Source organism: Leopardus geoffroyi, chromosome D3, assembly GCF_018350155.1.
Source record: "Leopardus geoffroyi isolate Oge1 chromosome D3, O.geoffroyi_Oge1_pat1.0, whole genome shotgun sequence".
NCBI classification, from domain to species: Eukaryota; Metazoa; Chordata; class Mammalia; order Carnivora; family Felidae; genus Leopardus; species Leopardus geoffroyi.
The window spans coordinates 14,348,150-14,373,501 of record NC_059339.1 but is presented as its reverse complement, the minus strand read 5'-3'; the positions used below and the strand labels follow the sequence as shown (position 1 = coordinate 14,373,501).

General features: G+C 48.5%; 1 protein-coding gene across 3 annotated transcripts in view; it reads left to right on the top strand.

Moving 5' to 3' along the window:
• KSR2 (kinase suppressor of ras 2) overlaps window positions 1–25,352 on the top strand; it is a 442,708-nt gene that overhangs the window by 338,572 nt on the left and 78,784 nt on the right. For 2 of the 3 annotated variants that reach the window (XM_045459431.1, XM_045459432.1), the window contains exons 8-12: window positions 3,039–3,106; window positions 6,209–6,333; window positions 15,643–15,808; window positions 23,602–23,643; window positions 24,310–24,382. In XM_045459431.1, the coding sequence (XP_045315387.1) occupies window positions 3,039–3,106; window positions 6,209–6,333; window positions 15,643–15,808; window positions 23,602–23,643; window positions 24,310–24,382 (474 nt within the window). The remainder of the gene's footprint in view (window positions 1–3,038; window positions 3,107–6,208; window positions 6,334–15,642; window positions 15,809–23,601; window positions 23,644–24,309; window positions 24,383–25,352) is intronic. The other variant, XM_045459434.1, reaches the window with a different exon arrangement.

Genomic DNA, 25,352 nt, shown 5'->3' with positions numbered 1-25,352 from the left:
TCCAAGTTGGCCAAGCCTCAGTTTTTCACTCTGTAAAATGGGGATAACAAACGTTCCTACTTTTTATTTATTTATTTATTTATTTATTTATTTTTTTTTGAGGTGGGGAAGGGCAGAGAGAGAAAGAGAGAGAGAGAGAATCCCAACCAGGCTCCGTGCATGGAACCCAATGCAGGGCTCTCTCCCAGGACTGTGAGATCAGGACCTGAGCCAAAATCAAGAGTCAGATGCTTAACTGACTGAGCCACCCTGGTGCCCCTAGTTCCTCCTTTTTAGGATTGATATGAGGATTAAATAAATTGCGTAAAGCCCCGGGGGCATTTCGTGGCTCATCACAAGCACTTGTTCTCAGAGCTTGTACCTCTCTTTTTTCTTTTTTAGTATTTTTTTTTTTTTTGGGAGAGCGCAGGTTGGGGAGGGGCAGAGGGGGTGGGGACAGAGGAGCTGAAGCAGGCTCTGTGCTGACAGTCTGATCGCAGTGAGCCCAACGTGGGGCTCGAACCAATGAACCGCGAGATCATGACCTGAGCTGAAGTCAGACACTCAACTGACCGAGCCATCCAGGTGCCCCCCAGTAGCACCTCTTAATGCTTTTCAATCATCTTAGACTTTTAGGGGCCAAGAGCTGCCACTTTTTTTGACAGTTCTGAACTAAGCTAATTTGTCCCTAGTTGATTCAATCATTCGCTCACAACCCTGTCGTGATTTTGTCATATGTATGTAGCAGCCTTCCTTTTATTTATTTACTATTTATGGCCTTTTAAATTTCAATACATTTATTTAAGGATGGAAATGTGTCTTATTACCATGGGTGGAAAATCAGCATCACTTCCATTAATATAAGGCAACCAGGGGAAAAAAATGGAAAAATGGAAAAATAAATTTATTTATTTTTTTAATGTTTATTTATTTTTGAGAGAGAAAGAGAGAGAGAGACAGAGCACAAGCAGGGGAGGGGCAGAGAGAGAGACATACACAGAATCCGAAGCAGGCTCCAGGCTCTGAGCTGTCAGCACAGAGCCTGACGCGGGGCTCGAACTCACAGACCACAAGATCATGACCTCTGAGCCGAAGTCGGACGCTTAACTGACTGAGCCACGCAAGCGCCCCGGAAAAATAAATGTATTACATGTCCTGTGGATACTGTTGCCTGTCCAAATCTGGGACTGGGCTTAGCATGTGGTAGAGAGATATAAAGATGTGTTAGCACCAGAGAGTTCCCCGTTGCAGTCAGAGAGGAGATTTGGAGACGGACTAATGTTCTTACGATGTGATCCGGCATTGTTCCATGCTGCCTGCATTCCCCCCACCCCCCACCCCCAGCCCCGCTTCATCCCTGCACTCCTGGCGGCCTCAGGGCTAACCTTTCCATATGAAAGAGGAATTCAGTGCCCTATTAGGGCCCAAAAGACTGAAGACAAAAAAATAATTGGGCAAATGTGCATAGACGTTCCAAAACAATCAACTAGACCAGTGGTTCTCACACATGAGCACATATCACGCTCAGGTGGAGGGCTTGTTCCAAACATGTTAACTGCATTTCAGCTCTGGAGTCTCAGATCCATCAATCCGGGGGGGTGGGGGGGGTCCCAGAAATTGGCATTTCTGAAAAGTTCCAGGATGGTGCCGATGTGACTGGTCTCAGGACTCCACTTTGAGAACCAGTGAGCTAGACTAATTGGGGGAGTCAAAGTTGAGTCTATGACTGGGTGTTGAGACCATTCTGTTAAAGAGAACTGTCAAATCCCTAGAGAGGAAGAGGGTCGAGGGCAAATCTAAAGCTCCTGCCTCTCTGTGTATTTTAATATTAAACCTCTGAGCAGGCTAAGGGTGTCTTCTGGCAAAGATGTTGGCTGTTGGAAGTTAGGCTGGCGTGCACAGAAATGATAAGGGAACCCAAAAGGATGCAGGTGGGGTACCCACAGCATCTGCCACAGCGTATATCTTTCCTACTGACATAAAACTCTAAACGGAAAAGACAAAGCCAGGTCAAAATTACTTGGGGTTTCTATTATCTATTATCCTTTTGAAGTCTGGTAACTCTTTGGGGGAGAGCAAGGTGACATTGTCTCAAAGTAGGACATTTTGACTCTATAAACTCTTCGTACATCTAAAACTGAATAGCCGTTACTGATCTCATCCTAAGGGGAAGCCATGGTTAGCTGTGTCCTGTTGCTTGAGGCTTTAAGAAAAACGAGAAACCACCTTTGGCGCCACTGACCTGAGGTTTCTGCCAGGAAAGCTCAGTTAATCTGTTTTTCCATCTGTAAAATGGGAATGATAATAATATCCATTGTGTAAAGTTGTTATAAAGGTCCAATGACATAGTGTATGTAATATGTTTAGTGCCATGGTTGCCAGATGAATTTACAAGTAAACAGTGGAAGATTATTAGGATTGGATGATGACGATGACAATAAAGATTAAAAATACAGACCAAAAGTGGAAATATATTTCAAAGCATAAAGTCCAAGTGGACATGGTTGGTGGAAGAGTTGCTACCCACTCTGAACCACCCAGGACTGACCTGTGAGGGGAATGGCAACAGACTCTCTTCAGAGTTGATTTCCTAGGTGCCAAGGAGATACTTTAGCTGCCCTATCTCATCTCAGATTTTTGTATCCACAGCTTCTAGAGATTTCTAAACCACCAAGGCATCACATCCATCTATTCATCCATCTATCTACCCACCCACCCATTCATCCATCCATTCATCTATCCATCCATCCATCCATCCATCCAACCACCATGTGTCCATCCACTCATCCATCTATCCATCCTTCCATCCATCCATCCACCCACCCATCCATCCACCCACTCAGCCACGATTCCATCTACCCACCCTTCCATCCATCCAACCAACCACCATCTGTCTACCCATTCATCCATCCATCCATCCATCCATCCACCCATTTACCAACCCATCCACCCACCCATCCATCCACCCATCCACCCACTCACCCACCAGTCCATCCACCCACCCACCCAGCCTCCCAGCCACCCATCTTTCCATCCTTCTCTGTCTTTCTCTCTCTCAGGTTAAAGTGCCACAACAAATGCACCAAAGAAGCCCCACCCTGTCATCTCCTGATCATCCACAGAGGAGGTAAGTATTTAACACTCGATGCCCTAGGGGTAGGGTGGCGCAGGGGCTTCTGCAGGCCCTCTGAGATAGCTGTCCCATCCAGGCCATTTCTGCGTACCTCTTAATCCCCCGATATTTGCCAATTTTTTCCTTTCTGATGTTCTTCTTCCTGCCATCTGTCCCCTTCATCCATTTCCTGTGCCTCTTCTCCCTGTTCCTTGCCCCGCTGCTCGTCTCTCTGATACTTTAGCCCCCAGATTCATCTCCCCCTTCCTAACTCTTTTTCTCTCATTCTTGTCTGCTCTCCTAATTTCCACTCTCCTCTCTTTCCCCCCTAATCTCATTGCTTTTCCTTCCCACTTAAAAAGAGTGCTGGCTGAGTGTTTCCTCTCACATGCTCTCCAGACTCAATCATTTGGCCCTGCAGAGGTGGGCATGGGGAGGGGTCGGGCTTGGGTCTGTTGGTTTTGGGCCATCTGTGTTCTGTCCCCTGGGGCTCTGGGAGTGTCCTGGCCAACCTGTCCAAGCAGCGAGGTAACAGCTGCCCTTGGGAGAGCCGTGGATAGCCTTGTATCTTGCACAAAAAGCAAGACCAATTTAGTGCGAAGGAAAGACCAGAAGGAGAGGCTTTTTCCTACCTGCCAGGGACTCAACTGGGGAAACCTTGTAGTCCAGCTTTCAAAATAGTTCCCCTGATTCTTGTCTCATGGGGGAGTTATCTCTGCCTTCTGTTATCTACGTTACAATTCATTCACCAGGGGACTCTCTGGGCCTGTGCTGTTCAATACAGTAGCTGCTAGCCACACCTGGCTATTTAGATTTAGATTAATTTAAATGAAATAAAAATAAAAATTCCATTATTCTGTCACACCAGCCACGTTTTAAGAGCTCAGTAGCCACAGGTGGTGGCTACCATATTGGATAGTGCAGATAACCAGCACTTTCATCATCACAGAAAGTTCTGTTGGATATCACTGGCTCTGACCTTTGCTATTCAATGTATAGGAGACCTACTGAATCAAAATCTGCATTTTTCTTTTTTAATTTTTTTTTTTCAACGTTTATTTATTTTTGGGACAGAGAGAGACAGAGCATGAACAGGGGAGGGGCAGAGAGAGAGGGAGACACAGAATCGGAAACAGGCTCCAGGCTCTGAGCCATCAGCCCAGAGCCCGACGCGGGGCTCGAACTCACGGACCGCGAGATTGTGACCTGGCTGAAGTCGGACGCTTAACCGACTGCGCCACCCAGGCGCCCCCAAAATCTGCATTTTTAACCGAATCTGTGGGCAGTTCCTCTGCCCCTTAAAGTTAAGAGGCAAGGCTCTAGGGTACCATTTGCAAACTCAGATACCTTGCAGGGCCAAACCAGGATCCTAAATAAGAGAAGGTGGCCAGGTGGGGCCATGCAAAGTGGAAGGGGAGCCCAGGAACCATCTAGAGAGGACAGCCACTCCAGCAATGATAGAAACAACGTGGACCTGAATTTTTCTCATGTTTCTCATGTTTCAGAGAAAAGCCCAAATAGTTGTATTATTTTCAGATATTAGCAACTTATTACAGTTTTAAAATTCTTACTGGCCAATTCCCTGCCCTCCCATCTATAGGTGGGCTAGAGCCTTGGAGCCGATGTTGAGGTACACAACCTGCTGATGTGAGACGGAGTCCCTCCTTGTCCCTGCTATGTCCCTCCCAGCTCCCCTGGCCTTGGTCAATGCACGCTCCGGGGAATCTGCCCTGATTTAGAATGAGCCCAAGGGAAACTCAAAGAAGGAAGCAGATTGCTGCCGAAAGCCTTGGGATGTGTTCCAAAGCCATTGGGCCATTGGTTTTCGATGATCTTTGCATTGCTTACCTCCACAAGGGGAGGAAATTGCACGGGAAGGAAAAGTCTTCAGCCCTCCTGCCCCTTCCCACCCATCCTTAATTAAGAACCATCTGTTCCTTGCACAACTGTATATGCTCAGTGAGGCTATTTTTTAAACCTGAATTCTCACAGCTCTTGACCCCTTGTCTTGCTTGGGTCAGCTTCACTGGGGAAACCACCTCCTAGCGGTCTTTGCCGGAGTCCAACTCCCATGCGGAGACCAGAACCAGCCTGCTGCAAGGTGACCCGCTTCCAGAAGCCGACACCTGAAGAAAGGCTCCCTACGTGCTGCCTTCATGGCCGTGCCCCCTTTGCTCCGAGGCAGCAGGTGCCCATACATGCAAAGCCAGTGGAACTTGCCAGAAGTCCTCCAGCTTCTTGCTTTCCCCCCATCCCCCACCCTTGTTGGTAGGAAGTTTAAAATATAGTTGGTTTCCATGGAGATGGCAGCTCAGGCTAAGCAGAGAGATTAAATTCCTGGGTCAGTCCAAACTTTAACTTCTCCACCACCACCGCCCCCCCTCCCCCCGCAACACAAAACAGCTAACAAGTCACACTGCCAGGCATCAGATTTGAATTTGAGCTCCTCAATTTGCCCCTCCCTATGGTCCCTATAAGAAGTGATAATACGAGAGGGGTGACGGGAAGAGAAGCTTGGATGACGTCGTTTGGATTTATTTAGCATCAGCTGTGTGCCCAGCTTTTTGTGCGGCTTCAGGGAGGACATTGAGGGGAGGTCTGGAGATACTAAGCCTTCCTTTCAGGGATCCCTGTGGCCTTGTTTAGGACAAACGTGTCTTGACACGCAGCAGGCTGCCCGGGCCTGAGAAATCCCACAAATGACCAAAGAGGATCCCGACACAAAGGTTAGATGGAGGCAAGGACGGATGGTCATTCTGAGCTTATCCATTGATTGTAGATCTTAAGGAATCAGGAACCTCTTGTATTTCAAAGGAGGGTCAATTCTGAAATGATGCCCACGTGAAACAATTATGGTATGGAAAACAAATGGATAGCTTCGGCTTCCTTATCAAGATGTACAGTTGTCAAGTCATTTCTTAACAACATAAACATTCTAGAAAGCACAGAGGACACCCGATCTTAACGCCATGACCTGACAACTATCGTTTTTGGAGGATTCCCTTCCCATCCTGGGGGCAGGCCTTCCAGATGGGGTCTGAGCTAGGCTTTCCTGGCAGAACGGTTTAACACAAAGCGGTACTTAAACTCCCAAATTGCTGTTTTTTACCCCTACGGATCCAGCAAGGTTGGTCCGGACAGAGTCCGTCCCGTGTGACATCAACAACCCTCTACGAAAGCCACCCCGGTATTCGGACCTGCACATCAGCCAGACGCTCCCCAAAACCAACAAGATCAGCAAGGTGAGGGCGGGGTCGTGCTGGGTCGGGGTCTGCTGGAGTTGCCGCTGCCTGGGAGGGGCGGGGAGGGGGGCTTGAGCGAATTGCTCTGGAAACCCTCACCTCCCAGCCCACCTGGGCTCTCCTCGCTCCATGTGGTTTATGTAAGGAAAGCTTAGGGGGCATCCAGCCCTCCGTGGAGAGTGAGTGTGCCAGAAATCTGTCTAATTTAGAGAGAGGACACATGGAAATGAGAATGAATGAATGTGTCGAGGAGGGAGCAGTAGGGAATGCGGGAGAGTCTAAGCAGGGTTCCTGAGTGATCCAGACCCAGCTCCCTTTGCTCTGTGAGATGTTTTGCCAACCTGCCGGGATTAACCTTGCAGATGGCTGGGTTGACATATCTGTTGAATTGGACCACCGAGGGACGGGAGACTGTTTTTTGAGCTCCTGCTAGAGACTAGATAGATGGATATGTGGGGGGCGGGGGCGGGGGGAAGCAAGCTCTGAGCCTCAGTCAGTTTGATTGACTTCTGGCTGGTCCTCAGATGGTCAGCCTCTCTATGCACCTGTCCACTGTGGCATGGAAATTTCCAGCGTGATTTCCATGTGTTTGGTCTGTTGGTTGGACTGCACCAGAACCTTCCCAGGGACACTTGCAGCCTTATGGTGGGAGGCAAAGCCTGCACGTGCCAACAGGTGATTTCTCAAACTCCCCAGTGCTTCTGTGCGCCGTGTTGAAGGTGGGTAAAGTGCAAATCAGTCCAAGCGTGTGGGAGGTCACCACCTGTGTTCAGGACCCAAATGAGCGTCACGATGGCTCGGTGACCTCTCACTGGCAAGGCTCTGTCTAGCTTCTCTGCGTAAGGCTGGAGAGAGTATTGCTTCTCCCCAGTCCATCCTCCAGACAGCAGCCAGAGTGATTCCTAATGAGTGCAATTTGAATCCTATCCCCCTCTGCCTCAAAACCACCCAGTGGCTCTTTACTGCATTGAGAAAACAAATCAAGCTCCTTCTGCAGCCTGCAAGACCGTGCCTAATTTGGTCCCTCGCTCCGTCTCTGACCTCCCCTTGTACGTCTCCCCACCAAAGCCCATATGTTCTTTCTCTCACACACTATCACCCACCGTTTTTACTACTAGCTCTCAGCCATTCACCATCTGGCTCCTTGTGGCATCATCTAAGCAGTTGAGAGCTTGGCCTCTGAAGGCAGGCGAACCTTGCAGTCAGCCCTGGCTTCTCCCACTTACTAGCGGTGAGCCTCAGGGCAGGCCACTAATTTCTCTTGGCCTCAGTTTTCCTGTATATGAAATGGGTACGTTCCAGTTATCTACCGCTGCACAGCAAAGCCCCTCAAACTTAGTGGAGCACGACAGCCTTTTAATTATGCTCGTGGAAACTGTGGGGACTCAACTGGGAAAACTTACACAGCTGGGGGCTGGAATCTTCTAGAGCAGAGATTGGCACACTGTGGCTCACAGGCCAAACCAGCCCAGCACCTGCACCTGTTTATGTGAATAAAGTTATATTGGCATGAGCCACACCCATATTGTCCACGGCTGCTTTCACACTATGATTGAGAATTGAGTGGTTCCAACAGGGACCACATGGCTCACAAAGCCTAAAATATTTGCTATTTGGCCATGTTAAGAAAAAACATGCCAGCCTCTGAGCTAGAATCGTCATCAGTCACCTGTCTAGCGTCTGCCTGTGGTGCATCAGAGACCGAGTTCAGCGGAGACCCAGCGGAAGCATCTACATGCGGACTTGCCTTATGGTTTGGGCTTCCTCACAATGTGGCGGCTTCAGGGTGGTCGGGTTTCTCACCTGGCAGCTCAGGGCTCGACGAGCAACTGAGCAACAAGGCAGAAGTTGCCTGGGCTTTTGTAACTTAGCATTACCGTGGTGCGTTGTCTTGGCTTGTCACTAGCCAAGGATTGGTAGTGTCAGTTCTGCTCTGTCATACTGACAGGGGCTGTCGCGCTCCTGCTCAGATTCAAGGGGAAGAGGCATAGAAACCATCTGCCGATGGGAGGAGTCCGAGGAATTTGAGGCCACGTTTTAAAATGTCCACGGTGGCTATAATAAGAGCACCAGCCTCAGAGAGTTGTCTTGGGGATGAAATCAAGTAATCCACATACAAGCATCTAGTACGGTTCATGGCACATGTTAAGCATCCAGAAAATTCGAGATACTGTTTTCAGCTTAAATCTTGGGTTTCCAATCCAGATCTTAGGTCGGGTCCACTTTTTCTTTGTTATTTGCATAAGATACGTATAGGTCTCTAGAAGAAGGGATCCCCACCTCTGGGGGTGCTTAGGAGGCTCAAATGGTACGGTTCCTAAGAAGTAACTGTGCATGTCTAGAGAACCCATCCTTTTCTTTGTGACATCTTAGGGGGCGAGCTGCTCAGAGCATCTCGAGACCTTCCTCTCTGGCTTTGCCAGCATACTGAGCCTCTTGATCAGATGAGACAGAAACACGGGTCAGCTAGATCAGTGACTGTGACATTGTTCTGCTTGTCTGCCAGCGGGAGAATTTGATAAGAGAAATAAATTAACCTCTATTTAGAAAGCAGCTTTGACTTGAAGGTGGACAGGATCTATCACAGGGCCGGGTTATTTTTTCCTCTCTTTCTCTTCTCACTGGCTTCACACAGATTCTTTTTGTCAGGCAATGATGTGGTTAGTGCAATAGATTTCTGAGCCAATTTGGTCTGAAGGCTTCCTTTTCATTGCTCTGTCTCCTCTCCTGTCTGGCTCAGTCAATCCAAGTTCACAAAAGCCCGGCTTTTTCTCCCGACGTAATGGTTAGTTAGAGTGTGCATTTTGGAGTCAGAAGGCCCAGCCTTCGAACTTCGTTCCTTCATAGCAAGCTCTCTCTACCTTGGTTCCTTCCCCTCCTCCCCCATTAAAGGGGCAGCACAATAGCAGCTATGACTGGGATTGTGGAAAGGAGGAGATGTAGTGATAGGCGTCAAGGATTTAGTCTGACCCTGGATGGTCAGGGCATGGAATGGCTTGATGGGGGAAAGAGGACCGGAAGGAGGAAGAGGAGGCAGAAAGAGGAAGAGGGAGGAGGGGGAGGGGGGGTAGGCAGAGGAGAAGAAGAAACGGCAGTATCTGCCAGCTCCTTGGGGGACCAGGCTAGAGCCCTTGTCCCTCCAGGTCAAGGCATCAGAACCCCATCTGCAGTGGTGTCCAAGGCTGAAGATGCACCTGCTGTAGTGACGCTATTCGAAATGGCTGCATGCCGGCTTGCCCTTTCCGGTTGGTCTTGCACTCAGGCCAGCTCCATGGACCTCGAGCAGGACCGTGGATCACTGTCCTGTTCTTCCATCATGATTGTGACTCAGCTGCTCTTCTTGGGTCTGCTCCAGTCTGTTACTGCTGACTGGTCTCGTCCTCTACCTTCCCCTCTTCTCCATGTCATTGCTTCTGCCTCCATGTATTTCTCATAACCTTGGCTTCTTTGTTTTCTGGCCTGTCGTGGCTCTTCTGTTCTCTTTGAACCTCATCTCGTCTCTGCCTGTGCGCCTGATGCTGTCGGCCAGCTCATCTTTTCATTCCATATCATGGCCATGGGCCAGCTGCCATCTTGTTTGGACCTGTGGTCCTGTGTTGGGGGTGGGCTGTGGAGGTCACAAGACAAGTGTGGTTGTTTAGGACTGTCTGTTCACCACAGTCTATTGGGTTGGAGGGTAGGGACAGTTTCCTTAGGAAAAGTCCATGAGAGAGGCAGTTACCATCACCACCATGTCCAGATCAGTGCTCAACTGGGTGGAATGGAATGGGAACATGGGAGATAAGCATGCTTTTGTTCAATTCCCAGAGTCAGATGTGAGTTTCTTGTGACTTGGGACAACCTTGTGCTTCTGCTGCTGGGCTGGGGGTAAGGACCCAGGCCACTAACTCTCTGTATGACACCAGTAAGTCACTCCCCGTCTCTGAGTCCCAGTGTCCCCATCTACAGAATAAGGATTTGGACTGGGAGGTCTCTGAAGGATGTTTCTGTATCTTAGCTGTGCTCTGAAAGAGGAATTATGCCACTAGCCCTTCCTGGAATGATCTGATTTGAGTTTGAGTTTCCCTCGATGGAATGCAACCTCCCGTTGCTGGTCCCATTGGGCCATAGATCTCGGTCTGACCCAAAGAAGGAATTTCCCCTCCTGTTGTAGCAATTTGGCCAAGGAATGTGGGCACCATATGCAGCTGTCTCTTGAGATGATTCTGTTTATTCACATCAGCCCTGAGCTACAGAGATGAGAAAGACCTAAATCCTTCCCTCAAGGAGGTAGAGATACTTTCTTGCTCCATAAATGCAATTCCTCATTCCAATCCTCCTTCTTTTCTGTTAATTCACTCATTCATATAACACTTATTACTACCTCTTATGTTTTTGTTTCTGTGCTAAGTTCTGCAGATTCCAAGATGAATAAGACACCATCTAGTAGGAAAAGATATACCTTTCCCTCCCTCTCTCCTTCTCTCCATACCTCCAAGTCTCCCTCCCTTCATTTCTTTCTTGTTTTCCTTCATCTAGCACCCGTCTATTTAAGGACCACACTGTGGCTGGGAATATGGAGCTCCCAGCCTAGAGGGCAAAACAGACAAGTAGGCTGAGAAGCGACTGGGTAGAAGCAACAGCTGAAGCCAAATGAGTGGGAAGAGCCAGCACCAGGAGCGAACGATGTGCTTGACCTGGTGGAGCAGGGGGTCAGGGGAACTTCCCAGAGGAAGGGAGCTGTGAACTGTGTCTTCTAGGCAGACTAGGGATGGACAGATATTCCAAGTGAAAATAACAGCATGTCCCAAGCCTTGAAGATGTGAAGTGGCCTGGTTGGTGTTGGGGACTGTGAGCCCCCTCATCCAGCAATAATGTAGCACCCCTACCTGATGAGGTAGGGTCAGTGAAAGCCTAGTGGAGAGTCAGAACTTTTACCACCACCCAAATAATGAGGCTACTCTGTTGGGCTTGGTGTCAGTGAAGGCTACATGGGGAATGGTAATAGTACCTCTTAGTAGAAATAGTACCTCTCCCAGAAAGTGTGTATCAGTGGAGGCCTATGAAGGGGCTGGAATTCCCACCCCACCCAGCAACAATTAGGGGCCCCTCCTGTCCTCAGGTGCTGACAGAGGCAGAGGGCCTAGGCATCTGGCCCTACCTGGGAATAATAAGACAGCACACGCCCTCTTCCCTGCTAGGGCAGGATCACGGGAAGCCAGCTAAAGCCAAAGGTTTAAGTAAGACCCAGAGTCTCACAACTTAATACCCAGATGTCCAGGCTTCAGTGAAAAATCACTTGTCACACCAAGAGCCAGAAAGATTTCAAACTGAATGAAAAAAGACAACCCATAGATGCCAACACTGAGACAAGTGAGATTTCAGAATTATCTGACAGAGATTGTTAGAGCAGTCATAAAACTATTTCAGCAAGCAATTACAAACACTCTTGAAACACACGAAAAAAGTAGGAAATCACTGCAAAGAAATACAAAGTCTCAGCAAATGAATAGAAGATATAAAGAGGAACCATATGAAAATTTCAGAACATATAACTAGGAAATGCAATAATTAAAAGTAAAAACTCAGTGGAGAGACTCGGTGACAGAATGGAGAGACAGAGGAAAGAATATGTGAGCTTGAAGATACAACAGTAGAAATTACACAGTCTCGATAACAGAAAGACAATTGACTAAAAAAAAAAATGAGTAGGACCACAGGGACCCTTGGGACAATAATAAAAGGTCCAACATTGCTGTCATCAGAGTGCTGAAGGAAAGAATAAAGAGGGCAGGGCTGAAAAAATTCTCCAAGAAATGATGGGTAAGAACTTCTCAAAATGGGCAAAAGACATAAACCCCTGTTCCTGTTTTTCTGATTTAGAAGCTGATACGCATACCATGTTCATGGATTGGAAGATGCAACATAGTTAGGATGTCAGTTCTCCTCAAAATTGATGCCCAATTCCTATCACAATCCCAGCAAAATATTTTTTTTGTAGATGAAGACAAAATTATTCTAAATGTTATATGAAAAGGCAAAGGAACTTGAATAACTAAAAACAGTTTTGAAAAAGAATAACGTGGGAGGAATCAGTCTGCCCAAATTCAAAGCTTATTACATAGTTAACAGTAATCAAGACCAAAGAGGATATACAGATGGCAAGTAAACACATGAAAAGATGTTCAATATCATTAGCCATTACAATGCAAATTAAAACTACTGTGAAATGTCACTGTACTCCTATCAAAATGGCTAAAATAAAAAAATAGTGACAATACCAAACACTGGCTCGGATGCAGAGAAAATCAGTCACTCATACATTGTTGGTGTAAAATAGTGTACCCATTCTGGAGAATGGTTTTCGCATCTTCTTTAAAAACTAAACATGACTGGGGTTCCTGGGTGGCTTAGTCAGTTGGGCAGTCAACTTCGGCTCAGGTCATGATCTCGCAGTTCATGAGTTCAAGCCTCCTGTCGGGCTCTGTGCTGACAGCTCGGAGCCTGGAACCTGTTTTGGATTCTGCGTCTCCTCTTCTCTGCCTCTCCCCCCACTCACTCTCTGTCTCTCTCTCAGAAATACATAAACATTAAAATATAAAAATACAAAAATACAAAACTGAAACTAAGCATGGCAGTTAATGTGCTGTCAAGAAATTGCACTCCTGGGCATTTATCCCAGAGAAATAAAATTTGTTCATACAAAACCTATACCTGAATGTTCATGGAAGCTTTATCCACAGTAGCCACGGAGGGGAAACAACCCAGCTGTCCTTCAATGGGCGAATGGTCACACACACTGTGGTACATCCATGTGATGAAATACTACTCAGCCATCAAAAGGAACAAACTATTGATATATTCAACAACTTGGATGCATCTCCAGATAGTTTTTCTGAGTGGGGAAAAAGAAGCGCCAATACAAAAAGGTTCCATACTGGATGATTCCATGCATAGAGCATTCTTGAAATGACAAAATTATAGAAATGGGGAACAGATTAGTGGTGCCATGGGTTAAAGATGGGAGGGAGGCATGTGAGGAGACAGAGAAGGAAATGGGGTAGCTATAAAAGCACAACATGAGGGGTCCCTGGGGTGGCGGAAATGTTCTGTATGTGGACTGTATCTGCTCGCCATCTGTGTTGTGATATCGTGCTATCATTTTGCAAGATGCAAACATCAGAGAAAGCTGGTGAAGCCTGCATGAGATCTCCGTTACTTCTTTTTTTGAAAAACAATTTATTTATTTTGGAGAGAGACAGCATGCAAGTGGGGGAGAGGCAGAGAGAGGGAGACACAGAATCCAAAGCAGGTTCCAGGCTCTGAGCTGTCAGCACAGAGCCCGATGCGGGACTCAAACTCACAAACCCCAAGATCATGACCTGAACTGAAGTTGGACGCTCAACTGACTGAGCCACCCAGGCACCCCAGATCTCTACTACTTCTTAAAACTGCGTATGGGGGCACCTGAGTGGCTCAGTCAAGCGTCCAACTCTTGGTTTTGGCTCAGGTCACGATCTCAGGGTTCATGAGACCGAGCTCCACGTTGGGCTCTGTGCTGACAGTGCAGAGGTGGCTTGGGATTCTCTCTCTACCCACCCACCCCCCATAAATAAACTTCAAAGAAACTGCATGTGAATCCACAGTTATCCCGAATAAAAAGCTCAATTGCAAATTATGTCGTCAACATAATCACAACCATTGGTTGACAACAAAGTGTGCCTCGGCCCAGTGGGAGGGGTGTAGGTACATTCATAACCTCATTGAAACTTCACAGCGGACCCAGCAGGTGGGTGTTCTTAGCCCGTGTGAGGGACAAGGAGAGACTGAAATTCCCAGAAGTGAAGTCACTTACTTGGAGGCAGGGGGAGTGAGTGGGCTCTGGGAGGGTGACATCACAGCATAGGCACCCATTGGGCATCTGATGGAGAATGCCCGTTTCCTGTCCCCCTTCTTGCCCTCCTATGCTGGTTGGTGTTTCTCACACTGACCCTGGAGTTTGGCAGGTAAACGTACCTGTTGTAAAATAACCAGGTCCTACAAAACCATCCCCAGGCACCCGGAACCAGTCAGAGTGATGGACCTCTGAGTAATAGAGGGACCAAGTGACCACTGTCTTGTGAGTGGACAGATTACAGTTCCAGCGATGCTGAGATTGAGAGGCAGGAATCCCTTTTATATGATGTTGAGGTTTGCTGGCATTATTCCCACTTTACAGGAGGCAAAACTGAGGGTTGGAGAGGTTAAGCGTTTTGTCCAGAATGTATGGGGAAGGGGTGGCTATGGGATTTGAATCTGGGTTTGCCTGACTCGGGCTCCTGCTGGTTTTAGTTTCCTGGGGCTGCCTTAACAAATGACCACAAACTGGGCAGCTTAAACAACAGACCTTTTTTCCCCCTCGCAGTTCTGGAGGCCGGAAGTCTGAAAACAAGGTGTTAGTGTGGGATTGGTTCCTTTTGGAGGCTCTGAGCGAGGATCCATTCCATGCCTCTTCCCTAACCTCTGGTGGCTCTGGCAATCCTAAGTGTTCCTTGGCTTATAGATGCGACAATCCAGTCTCTATCTCTGTCTTCATGGGGTCTTTTCCTCTGTGTGTGTCTCTCATTTTCCATTTCTTATAAGGGCACCTGGAATGGGATTCAGGGCCCACCTGAATCCAGAATGATCTCCTCTTGAGATCTGTACCTTAATGACATCTGCAAAGACCTTTTTCCCAGATAGGCTCATGTTCTGAGTTTCCCAGGGGGCAGGTCTTTTGAGGGACACCATTCAAGCCACTACCCTGCTCCCGATCCCACCGCCGCCAGGGCCCTTCTGAGGGTGCACGCGGGGGTTCCGTCTTCGGGTTTGCTTAGAGCAGGTTCGGGGCCCAGCAGAGGCCACGCCGGCTCTGCCTGACACGTGAGGGAAGATGCTTTCGCGTTCTCTCTGGAGCGGCCAGGCTGTCGATTCTTTAATAAACACTTGGGAGGAGAGGTGTTAGGATGGAAAGAGTACTCTGGGCACCTCGGCGTGGGACTTTCCAAAATCAAAAAGGCGCAGGGAGCTTGGCTGTCGCCTCCGTGGCTTTCATTATGTGGTAACCTTTCAGTCCGGAGTCCAAACAGCGGACAGGAAATTGATGCCAGAAACTGTTCCTTCCACAGCTGGATGCAACCCAGCTTGCAGGTGGGGATGATGAAGCAGGTGGGACTTTGGAAGGTTCTGGTGGCTGAGGAAAGGGGGGGACTAAGGATGCCGGGGTGGGGTTCCTTCCTGCTTGCTCACTCTCACTCACGTGTCTCTGCATCTGTGCCTGCCCCTGTCCCCTGCCCTGTTTTCTTTCCGCAGGACCACATCCCTGTCCCTTACCAGCCGGACTCGAGCAGCAACCCCTCATCCACGACGTCCTCCACGCCCTCCTCGCCAGCACCCCCCCTCCCTCCCAGTGCCACGCCGCCTTCTCCCCTGCACCCTTCCCCACAGTGCACGAGGCAGAAGAACTTCAACCTGCCAGGTACCTTTGCACTTGGGGAGGCGCGGGGGCCGCGGGAGGGGGAGGATGGGTTCGAACCAGAGCCGTGTCCAGCCGGTCCACGCTTAAAGGCGATGGGTTGAAGAGATGCGGGTGAGTCTTACTATGTTCAGGTCAGTCACCACATATTGCTTTATCTGATCTCAGAGGATGAGATGGATGAGACGATCCAGAAGGTTCTCCCAGCTCATAAATTCCAGAGTACCTCGCTGTGGATCTGAGACTGTGCACCGGGCTATGAGATGCTGGAGAAGCCACTCATGAGATGTTTTGGCTTCTTGGCCTCCTTTGTCATTCGACTTAAGAAAGAGATCTTTCTCTGCTCAGGTGGGCCAGACCTAAGAGTCTTGCTACCTCTTCTGAGGTCCTGCCCAGCCCACTTCCTCTTCTAGGGCCCTAAGGATTTTCCAGCTCAGCCATATTTGCAGCATCACAGCTGATGTCAGGAAGGAGGCCGGTGGGATGAGGTCTGACTTGGCCATGGAACCTGAGTCTAGAACGGCGTTGTTCCCTCTGGTACTCTCTAGCCACCTGTGGCCGTTTAAATTGAAATGAGTTAAAATTAAATATAGTTAAAATTTTAATTCCTCAGCCACGGTAGCCACATTTTAATTACCCATTAGCCACTGGTGGCCGGTGGCTGCCATATTGGACAGTGCAAGCATAGAACATTTTTATCATCGCTGAAAGTTCCACTGGACAGTGCTGATCTAGGGACTGATTTCCACCTAAGCCTGCAGGTTTCATGCAGAGGGAAAAATCCCCGGTCCTGCGGTCACGGGTCACACTTCCAAGCCTCATCAGCCATGACAGAGTGACCAGTAGGCAGATGAAGGCCCAAACCCACACCTGGCCAAACCCAGATACAACTACCCGTTTAAGGACAAGATGTCACCTACCCGCACTGTTTTGATCTGGGCTAAGTCCATAGGAGGAGGGCACATTTTGAAGTCTTGCAAGATTGGGATTTTTTGCTTATGTTCAAGCCTGAGGAAGTCTTGTATCTGTCTGGTATGAGGACCACTCACTCATTGGGCAGCCAGCAAGGACCATGATGTGAGTCACCAGCTGGAATCATTCCAGCGAGTGCCTCCCAGAGTCAATTAGGCAAAAACCGCCTGCTGTGTCCACGGACTGGGTGCTCCCCCTGCCACCTGCAGGATGGTCCATTTCTGCTTCACTGGAAGGGGGCAAATGCAAGAAGGGCGCTTTGACACTCCATGACCGTCCCTCCGCCCCAAACCTGGGGGGAAGCGGGTCTGGGCGCTTTCTTACCCCTGCTCCCTCCCATTCCCAGACACGGACTTCAGGGAATTTCCCCGGAAACTGCTGCACTGCTTCCTTATGGGCCAGGGGCTGGGAGGGGACCTCTGAGGGGAGACCTGTATGTCAGAGTGCCACAGCTCTTTCTGTCCCTAGAAGACTCTGCTGGCGAGAGACCTGGCTAACCCGGGGTGATCACTGTTTCCTTTAGCTCCCTCACTCTTTGGGGCAGGGTCCCCAAGGACGGGTCCTTGCCCGTTTGCTGCTAGCCTGCCAGTGATCCGCACCTACTCCAGAGCATCTCATGACAGTGACGTCATTTGGGGTGTGGGCTGAGGGGTCCTCCGAGGGCAGGCACTTTAGAACAGCAGTTAGGAGTATGAGCTCTGGAGCTGGGCTGCTTGGGTTGAAATCCCAGCTCTACTGCTCAATCTCGGCGTCGTGCTGGAGCAAACCAGTTACCTCTCTGTGCCTCTGTTTCCTCATCTGTAAAATGGGGATAATGATAAAAGCATCTACTCCATAGAATCGTGGAAGGACCAAACCTCATCATACATGTACCGAGTTGAGCAGAGCGAGTGTGTCGCTGAAGGTCTTGACACATGCCAGCTGGTTCCATTATTACATAAACATAAGAATAACAAATTGCCATGGCTACCATTTCTGGCGTTTCTCATCATCACTGCTAGTTAATAGGGGCGTAATCCGAATTGTGGAAATCAAGATGAAATCCTCACATACCCTGGCATTCAGAGCAGGGATCGAATGAATCCTTTTTGAGGAGGTAATTTCACATTGTCTATCAAAGTTTTATAGGTACATTCCGTGGACCAGTGATACGACTTCTAAGACTTTATATACAGATATGCTCGCATAGGGTACAGGGATCTGTACGTAAGGATTTCATTGCGATAGTGAAAACTTTGGACTCAACCCAAGTGGGGAATGGTTAAATACAATCAAGAGAGGAATGGTTGAATACACTGTAATATATCTACATAACCAAATATTCAGCCACCCTTAAAAAGAATGGGGTGGTTCTTTGTGGATATCCTGACATGAAGGTATGCACAATGTCTTGTAAGTGGGAAAACAAGTGATTTGCAAAGCAGTTGGTATAATAAAATCCTATTTATTCTAAAATAATTATATATAGTTGTATGTTTATATGCATGTGTATATATACTTGTCTATTTGTATATGCACAAAAAAGTCTGCAAGAACTTCCTGGCAGCTGTTTCTAAGAAGAAAAATTTTATTTTATGCATTGCTACAGTGTATAGAGTACCAAGGAACGCACCCGTTTTATAATTGAACAATAATCACAAAATGCAATATTGAAGTGGAAAACAAAATGGGACCTTCCAGAAGAGCAGCCAGACCTTCTCCCTTGACTTAGGAGGTTTTAGCAAAATTCCCTCAGAATGACAAGTGCCTGTCTTGTTCACACAAGGTCCTAGTCACCCGTCACACCCTTGACTACAAGCCTCTGTTGATGGGAAAGGCAGCTGTGGTTATGGTTCCCTGCCAAATGTTGGGTTTTCGAAGACTATTCTGGCTAATACCTAGGCATCATAATGTTCTCAGCATTGACTGATACCTAGAACATTCTTTTCCAGAAGGGTTTATGGGGTTAACAGGCATCTGGCTCACATGTTGACCTCAGGACATACGGAAGAAGGGTTTTTAGTTGGAAAACGAAGGTACAGGCTTGGTAGGATTTATGATTGACCTCCTTGTTCTCCGCCACTTGCCTCTGAATCCTGGGGCCATGTTTGACGTGGCAGGTGGCTTATGGGTGTGCTTCCTCCCTTTCAGCACCCCCTACCTCCCTTCACTCTGCCCTGATTCCGTCTCCATGCTCCACAGTGCTCCTTCCCTGCCATGATTTTGTTCATTTATTAACTTATTTAGTGTCCGTGTCCTCTGCGACAATCAGAATTATCAGCTTCGTGAGACTGGGAAACATGTCTGCTTCATTCACGCTTCTACACCTGAAGGCCAACGCATTGCCTACAGCTTAAGGCACTAATTAAATGGGGTTTTTTTCGAATGAATGAATGAATGAGTGAATGACTTGAAATTCTTGCACTGCCCAAGGCTGCAGATTTTTCTCTTCAAGTCATTTTCTGGCCCTCAGACTGCATCCATCCTAAGACATGTTTATTGAACATCTACTATGTACCCGTGGTATACAAGGCACTAGGTATAGAGCCGTAGGCACACCAGACATGCCCTGTTTGAGTTTCCAATGGCGGCTGTAACAAATCATCACAAGCTTAGTGGCTTAAAACAGCCCAGAAGTATCTTTTGGGATGAGCACTGGGTGTTGTATGGAAAACAGTTTGACAATAAATTTCATATATTAAAAAGAGAAAACAGCCCAGAAGTGCTATCTTACAGTGATGGAGGTCCCGAGTCCAAAATCCGTTTCACTGGTGTCCACAGGGCTGGTTGCTCCTGAGGGGCCAGGGAGGAATCCACTTCCTTGCCTTTCCCCAGCCTCCAGCGGCTGCCTGCGTTCCTTTGCACACGGCTCCACCGCACTCCCACCTCTGTTTCCGTGATCGCATCTCTGACTCTCTGACTCTGATCCGTCTGCCTCCCTCTTGGAAGGACCCTCGTCATGGAAGCGGATGTAGTCAGTCTCCAGGGATTAGGATGTGGACGTCTTGGGCAGAGCGGCCTCACTCGGCCTGCCGCAGCCCCTGTTCTCGTGGAGTCTATAGCTTCGCGGGAGAGACGGGTTAACCACACAGACGCACCCCTGAAATGAGTCGCACCAAGTGCCATGAAGGGAAAGAACGGCGGTACAGCAGCCCTACAGCAAGTTCAAGAGGAGAGCAAGTTGAGGTTGAAGGGTCCGAGGTGTCTGAGTTCTGAAGATGGGGGAGAGTTGGCGGGGCAGAGGGAGGGGAGCATGTGCAAAGGCCCTGCCCCGGGAAAGAGCTGCGAAAATGTCCCCGTGGCCCGAATGCCGTGAATAAGGGAAAAGTGGCACCAGGTAGGACTCAGAGCTACAGGGATGAGGCTTGGCCGGGCCTTGCAGGGCCACGGCAGGAATCCAGATTTTATTTAAAGGGTGTAGGCAGAAGATGACTTACCGTCCATCCTTCCTTCTAGAAGACGATCCAGGCTGCTTTGGGGGGAGGCCTTAGGGAAGGAAGGAGGGAAGGAGGGTTTCGGGGTAGAAGTGAAGTGCCTTCAAAGTGGCCTGCGTATCTCTCTGGCCTCCAGCCACCTGAGGACTCCCAGTTCCCAAGACCTCGTCAATGCCAGGGAGTCAGGAGCCACTCGGATTCATCATCAGGAACGAGCTGTTCTCTGGCACACGGAGGGGTTGAGGAGGGAGGGGGCTGGCTCTGCGCGTGGAGACCTTCGCCAGTGTCCCTTTGCCTGACCCCTGTCCCTTGTCAGAGCGGTTTTTGCTGTCCCTCGCCCAGCTGCCGCTCCATAAAAGAATGTCACCGCCGGCTATCCTTTGCTGCAGACACCGAATCCCCCGTCCCCGCTGGGGAGGGAAGAGATCAGCTAAGCTTCTTGAGAACCCTGGGTAGTTTTCTCTTTTTTAATTTTAGCCTCTTGTTGACTGCGTGCGATGAAAAAACAAAAAACAAAACCTAAGTTATCTAACAGAAGACAGAAAGGTCCTTGAAGTCCTGGAGGTTGGTTTTGTTTTAAAGCTTTGCTCTGTGACCTTGACTGAGTTGCTTCTCACCCTGGGCACCTCATTTTCCAGAATCAGGAAATGCATCCGTTTGGATTCCAACTATCTGGGATATTTGGGGATTGCTGTGCTAGGAGAGAGTGGATTAATTCAATAAACACGGGTTGTGCACCCACTGGTACCAGGCCCCTCTCTGTCCTGGGGAGTTAATACATCAGTTCCAGCCTCAGGGGCAGCTAATGACTTCGCTCTTTGAAACCGATTTTCTCTTAATTATAAATCATTCTTGTGTGTTTATTAAGAGAGCTTAGAAAGGTATTGGCCTGTTCGCTGCAGCGAATGCTTATTCAGCACCACTATGCACTCTTATCTCATGGAATGATGATCTCAGCCCTGCGAGGGAAAGACTCCCGTGGAAACTGAGACTCGGAGAGAGTTGCCCAAGCCTTTACAAACAGCCGAAGGAAGAGTGAGGATTCAGCCCTACAGGATCGGCCTCCTACTCCTGCTGTCCAGCTCATCTTTGCTTTACACCGGAAGTCAACCAACTTTTTCGATCACGAGCCAGATGGTAATATTTTATATAGTCTCTGTCGTTGCAAATATTCAGCTCCGACGTCATAGCATGTTGGCAGCCAGAGACGGCATGCAAATGAATGAATGTGACTGTGTTCCAGTAAAACTTTATGGACAAAAGCAGGCGATGGTCCAGATTTGGCCCCTGGGCCATGGCTTGTCAACCCCTGGCCCCAGCCTCTGAACCACTGCAGTAATGCTTGGTGAGTCAGCTTGGTGAGTCCTGTCCCTGCGGGTAATAAAATTGCTTCTGGAAGCACGTTCACCAGTTTGGACTCCTATCTGACCCCATTCCTGCTCAGTGTGGCCTCTCCACTGCCCACGATACCCTTGTCCCCCCCACCCTGCTGCAGGCCCTCCACCCCACAGGAGTAAGGGGTAACATGAGGAACCTCAGGGATGTCCGGAACTGGGACTGGGAGTAAAATGAATTGTGGGCGAATCAGCAGTGAAGTTGAGGAAATTTCTTTTTTCCCTAAATACAGAAATTAACCCATGCTTGTGGTAGGCAGAATAATGGTACCCCCAAACTCACCACGCTCTAACCCCACAATCTGTGGATCGGTGACTTGACTTTGCAGGGATGATTAAGTTAAGGATCCTGAGGTGGGAAGATTACCCTGGATTATCCAGATGGATCCTAAATGTAACCACAAGGGTCCTTATAAGAGGGAGACAAGAAGGTCAGAGACGGTAGGAGGTGATGTCAGGACAAGGGGAGCAGAGACTAAGAGTCGTGGGCTCAGAGCCAAGAAGTGCAGGCGGGCTCTAACAGCTGGAAGAGGCAAGGCATGGATTCTCCTCTGGAGCTTCTGGAAAGAACCAGCCCTGGCGACACCTTGCTTTTAGCCCCTTACGACTTATTCCAGCACCTCCGACCTCCAGAACTATAAGAAGATAAATGTGTTATTTTAAGCCACCAAGTGTGTCATAATTTGTTACAGCAGCAACAGGAAAACTAATACAATGCTCAATGTAGAAAATTTGAAAAACACAGGAAATGCATAGTTTCCCAATTTTGTTGAGATGGAATTGACATATAACATTGTATATGCTTAAGGCGCACAAGGTAATGACTTGATACATATGTGTGCTGGGAAATGATCACCACAGTCCAAGTTTCTATCCATCACCACCCACAGTTACAAATTTTCCTCCTTGTGACGAGAACTTTTAAGATCTACCCTCAGCAACTTTGAAAGATACAGAACAGTAATTGTGAACTGTAGTCATTATGATGTGCGTTACCTCGCCAGGACTTCATTTGTCTTCTGATTGGAAGTCTGTACCTTTTGACCAGCTTCAGCCTGTTCCCTAACCCATCTGGTTGTTTCTATGAATTTTTTTTTTTTTTTCAAATTCCACATGTTACGTGGTCTCCTACAGTATCTTTCTCTGTCTGACTTAATTCACTTAGCACGGTGCCCTCGAGGTCCATCCATGTTGCAAATGGCAGGATTTCCTTCTTTTTTTTAAGACTGAATAGCATTCCATTGTATGTACATGTGTACATGTATTTGTGTGTGTGTGTGTGTGTGTGTGTGTGTGTGTGTGTACGTGTACGTGTACCATTTGCTTTATCCGTTCACCCATCAGTGGACCCTTGAGTTGCTTGCATGTCTTGGCTCTTGTAAATAATGCTGCAGTGAACACGGGGGTGCAGATTATCGTTCCAGGAATAGTGATTTCGTTTCCTTCGGATATATTCCCAGAAGCTGGATCACGTGGTAGTGCTATTTTTTTTTTTTTTTTGCGGCACCCCCATGCTGTTTTCCCCAATGGCTGTGCCAGTTTGCATTCCTACCCACAGCACCCCACTCTTTCCCCTTTCTCCTTCCCCTCACCACACTTCTCTTTTCTCTTTTTGATAGTAGACATCTTAACAGGTGTGAGATGATATCTCATTGTGTCCCGAAGGATTTTTTGAAAGCGTCTGTAATCAAAGAGGGGAAAAGATGACTATTTTAGATTATGGTTTCACAGACTTTTCTCTGTGTGTATGTGTCCTGTGCAGTTAACAAAAATGGGATTGTGCTCTGGGTGACTCTCTGTTCTCCGGGAGCTGCCCGTGGGAGGGTTGGCTTGGATGTCCAGAGCTCTGCTTCCTTTATACATGCTCTCAGCCCCTTGTCATTCAGAAGGTCTGCAGAAATCTGGAACCCCTCGAGGGTGGGCAGGGAACCCATGTGGTGGCTGTGGGAACCCAATCTGTTACCTGCAGGGACAGCTCGGGGCAGTGCTCACGTTGGTATTTTCATTCTTTTGCCAGCGTCCCACTACTACAAGTACAAACAGCAGTTCATCTTCCCAGGTGAGTCCGTGCACGCTCAGGCCCTTCTGAACGAGCCTGCTGAGGGGCGTGGGTTGCTGGAATGGATGAAGGCGAAGGTTGTTGGGATGGGCAAGCTCAAAGAGGATGGCGGTGGGACCACTGGACCCCAGGATAATGGTGGGACGTAGAGGTGGAAAAGGAAAGACTGGGAGGCCCCAAGGGCACACTGGTACCAAGGAGATCCCAAGGCTCAAGGGCAAGGCCTGAGGAGGTGGTCTGCAATAGAGGGACAGGCCAGGGTAAGGAGGGGTCCAGAGCCCACGTGGCAGGGGAGAGGTGGTCAGAGGTGAGTTGGGCACTGGGAGACGTGAAACCAAGTGGCCTCACCATCCCAAAGAGAACTCAGGAGTTGGGGGGGGGGTGATTCGGAGGTGACCAGTGGATGCTTCGGGTCAGAGGCTTGGGGTTCTGGCAGCCCCCTAGTCAAGAGTGGGGCATTTGGTTCAGGATGTCATCTTAGAACACTGGTGCTTCTGAGCAGGAAAAGCGCAAGTGATTGAGGAAGGGACAGAGGGGACTGGCCAGCCCCAGGGGCACCGTGATCTGGTGAGAAGTTACTAGCTGCCCCATCTCCCAGCAATTAGGTCTTTGGGGGGAGACTGTGGACTCCATGTTGGATTTCTGACTCTCACGTCTGCCTCTCAGATGTAGTGCCAGTGCCAGAGACGCCGACCCGGGCGCCCCAGGTCATCCTGCATCCGGTGACCTCGAATCCAATGTAAGTGGAACAGAGACCTCCTTCTCCTGTCCTGGGTCTTCAGTCTGCTCAGGGTCACTGTCTTCTGTCTTCCTGGTCCTGGAATTGATGGGGCGGGATATTGAGGGAGAGAGAGACACGGGGAATGACTCAAGGAGAGGGACAGGATGACAGCCTCCCTCAGCCTAGGCCCAACAAGTCGTCTGTGCTTTGTGTCCTGACCCTGCTTGTCAAGTGTGATTTCCAGGGGCTGGACCGTTTCCTCAGGGTCCCCAGACTTTTCTATGATCAGAAAGCTAACTTTCGGTAATAGCTAGAACTTAATAAAAGAACGGTCATTCTACGTCATTGTCCCTCCCTTTAAAAAGAATAATTTAGGCTGATACCAGGGATCAGCAAACTACAGTCTATGGGACAAATCCTGTTTGCCCCTTGTTTTTATAAATAAGGTTTTATTGGGTGGCTCAGTCGGTTGAGTGTCTGTCTTCGGCTCAGGTCATGATCTCATGGTGAATTTGAACCCCGTGTCGGGCTCTGTGCTGACAGCTCGGAGCCTGGAGCCGCTTCAGATTCTGTGTCTCCCTCTCTCTCTGCCCCTCCCTCACTCACACTCTGTCTCTCTCTCTCTCAGAAATAAATAAACATTAAAAAAAATTATAAATAAAGTTTTATCGCAACACAACCATGCCCATTTGTTTACGACATACTATCTCTGGTGGCTCTCAGACTACAGCAGAGTTGAATCGTTCCCAACAGAGACCATACGGCCTGCAAAGTCTAAAAGATTTACTCTCTGGCCCTTTACAGACCAAGTTTTCTGGCCCCTGGTTTATACCATTATAAAAATAATACAAACTAATTTTGGGAAATGTGGACTGTTCTGTAAAAAAAAAAAAAAAAAAAAAAAAAACAGGGAAACTAATCACTCATAATCATATCACCCTTAGAATTTTGATGTGTGCTCTGTCTCTCGTGTTTTTATATACTTGTG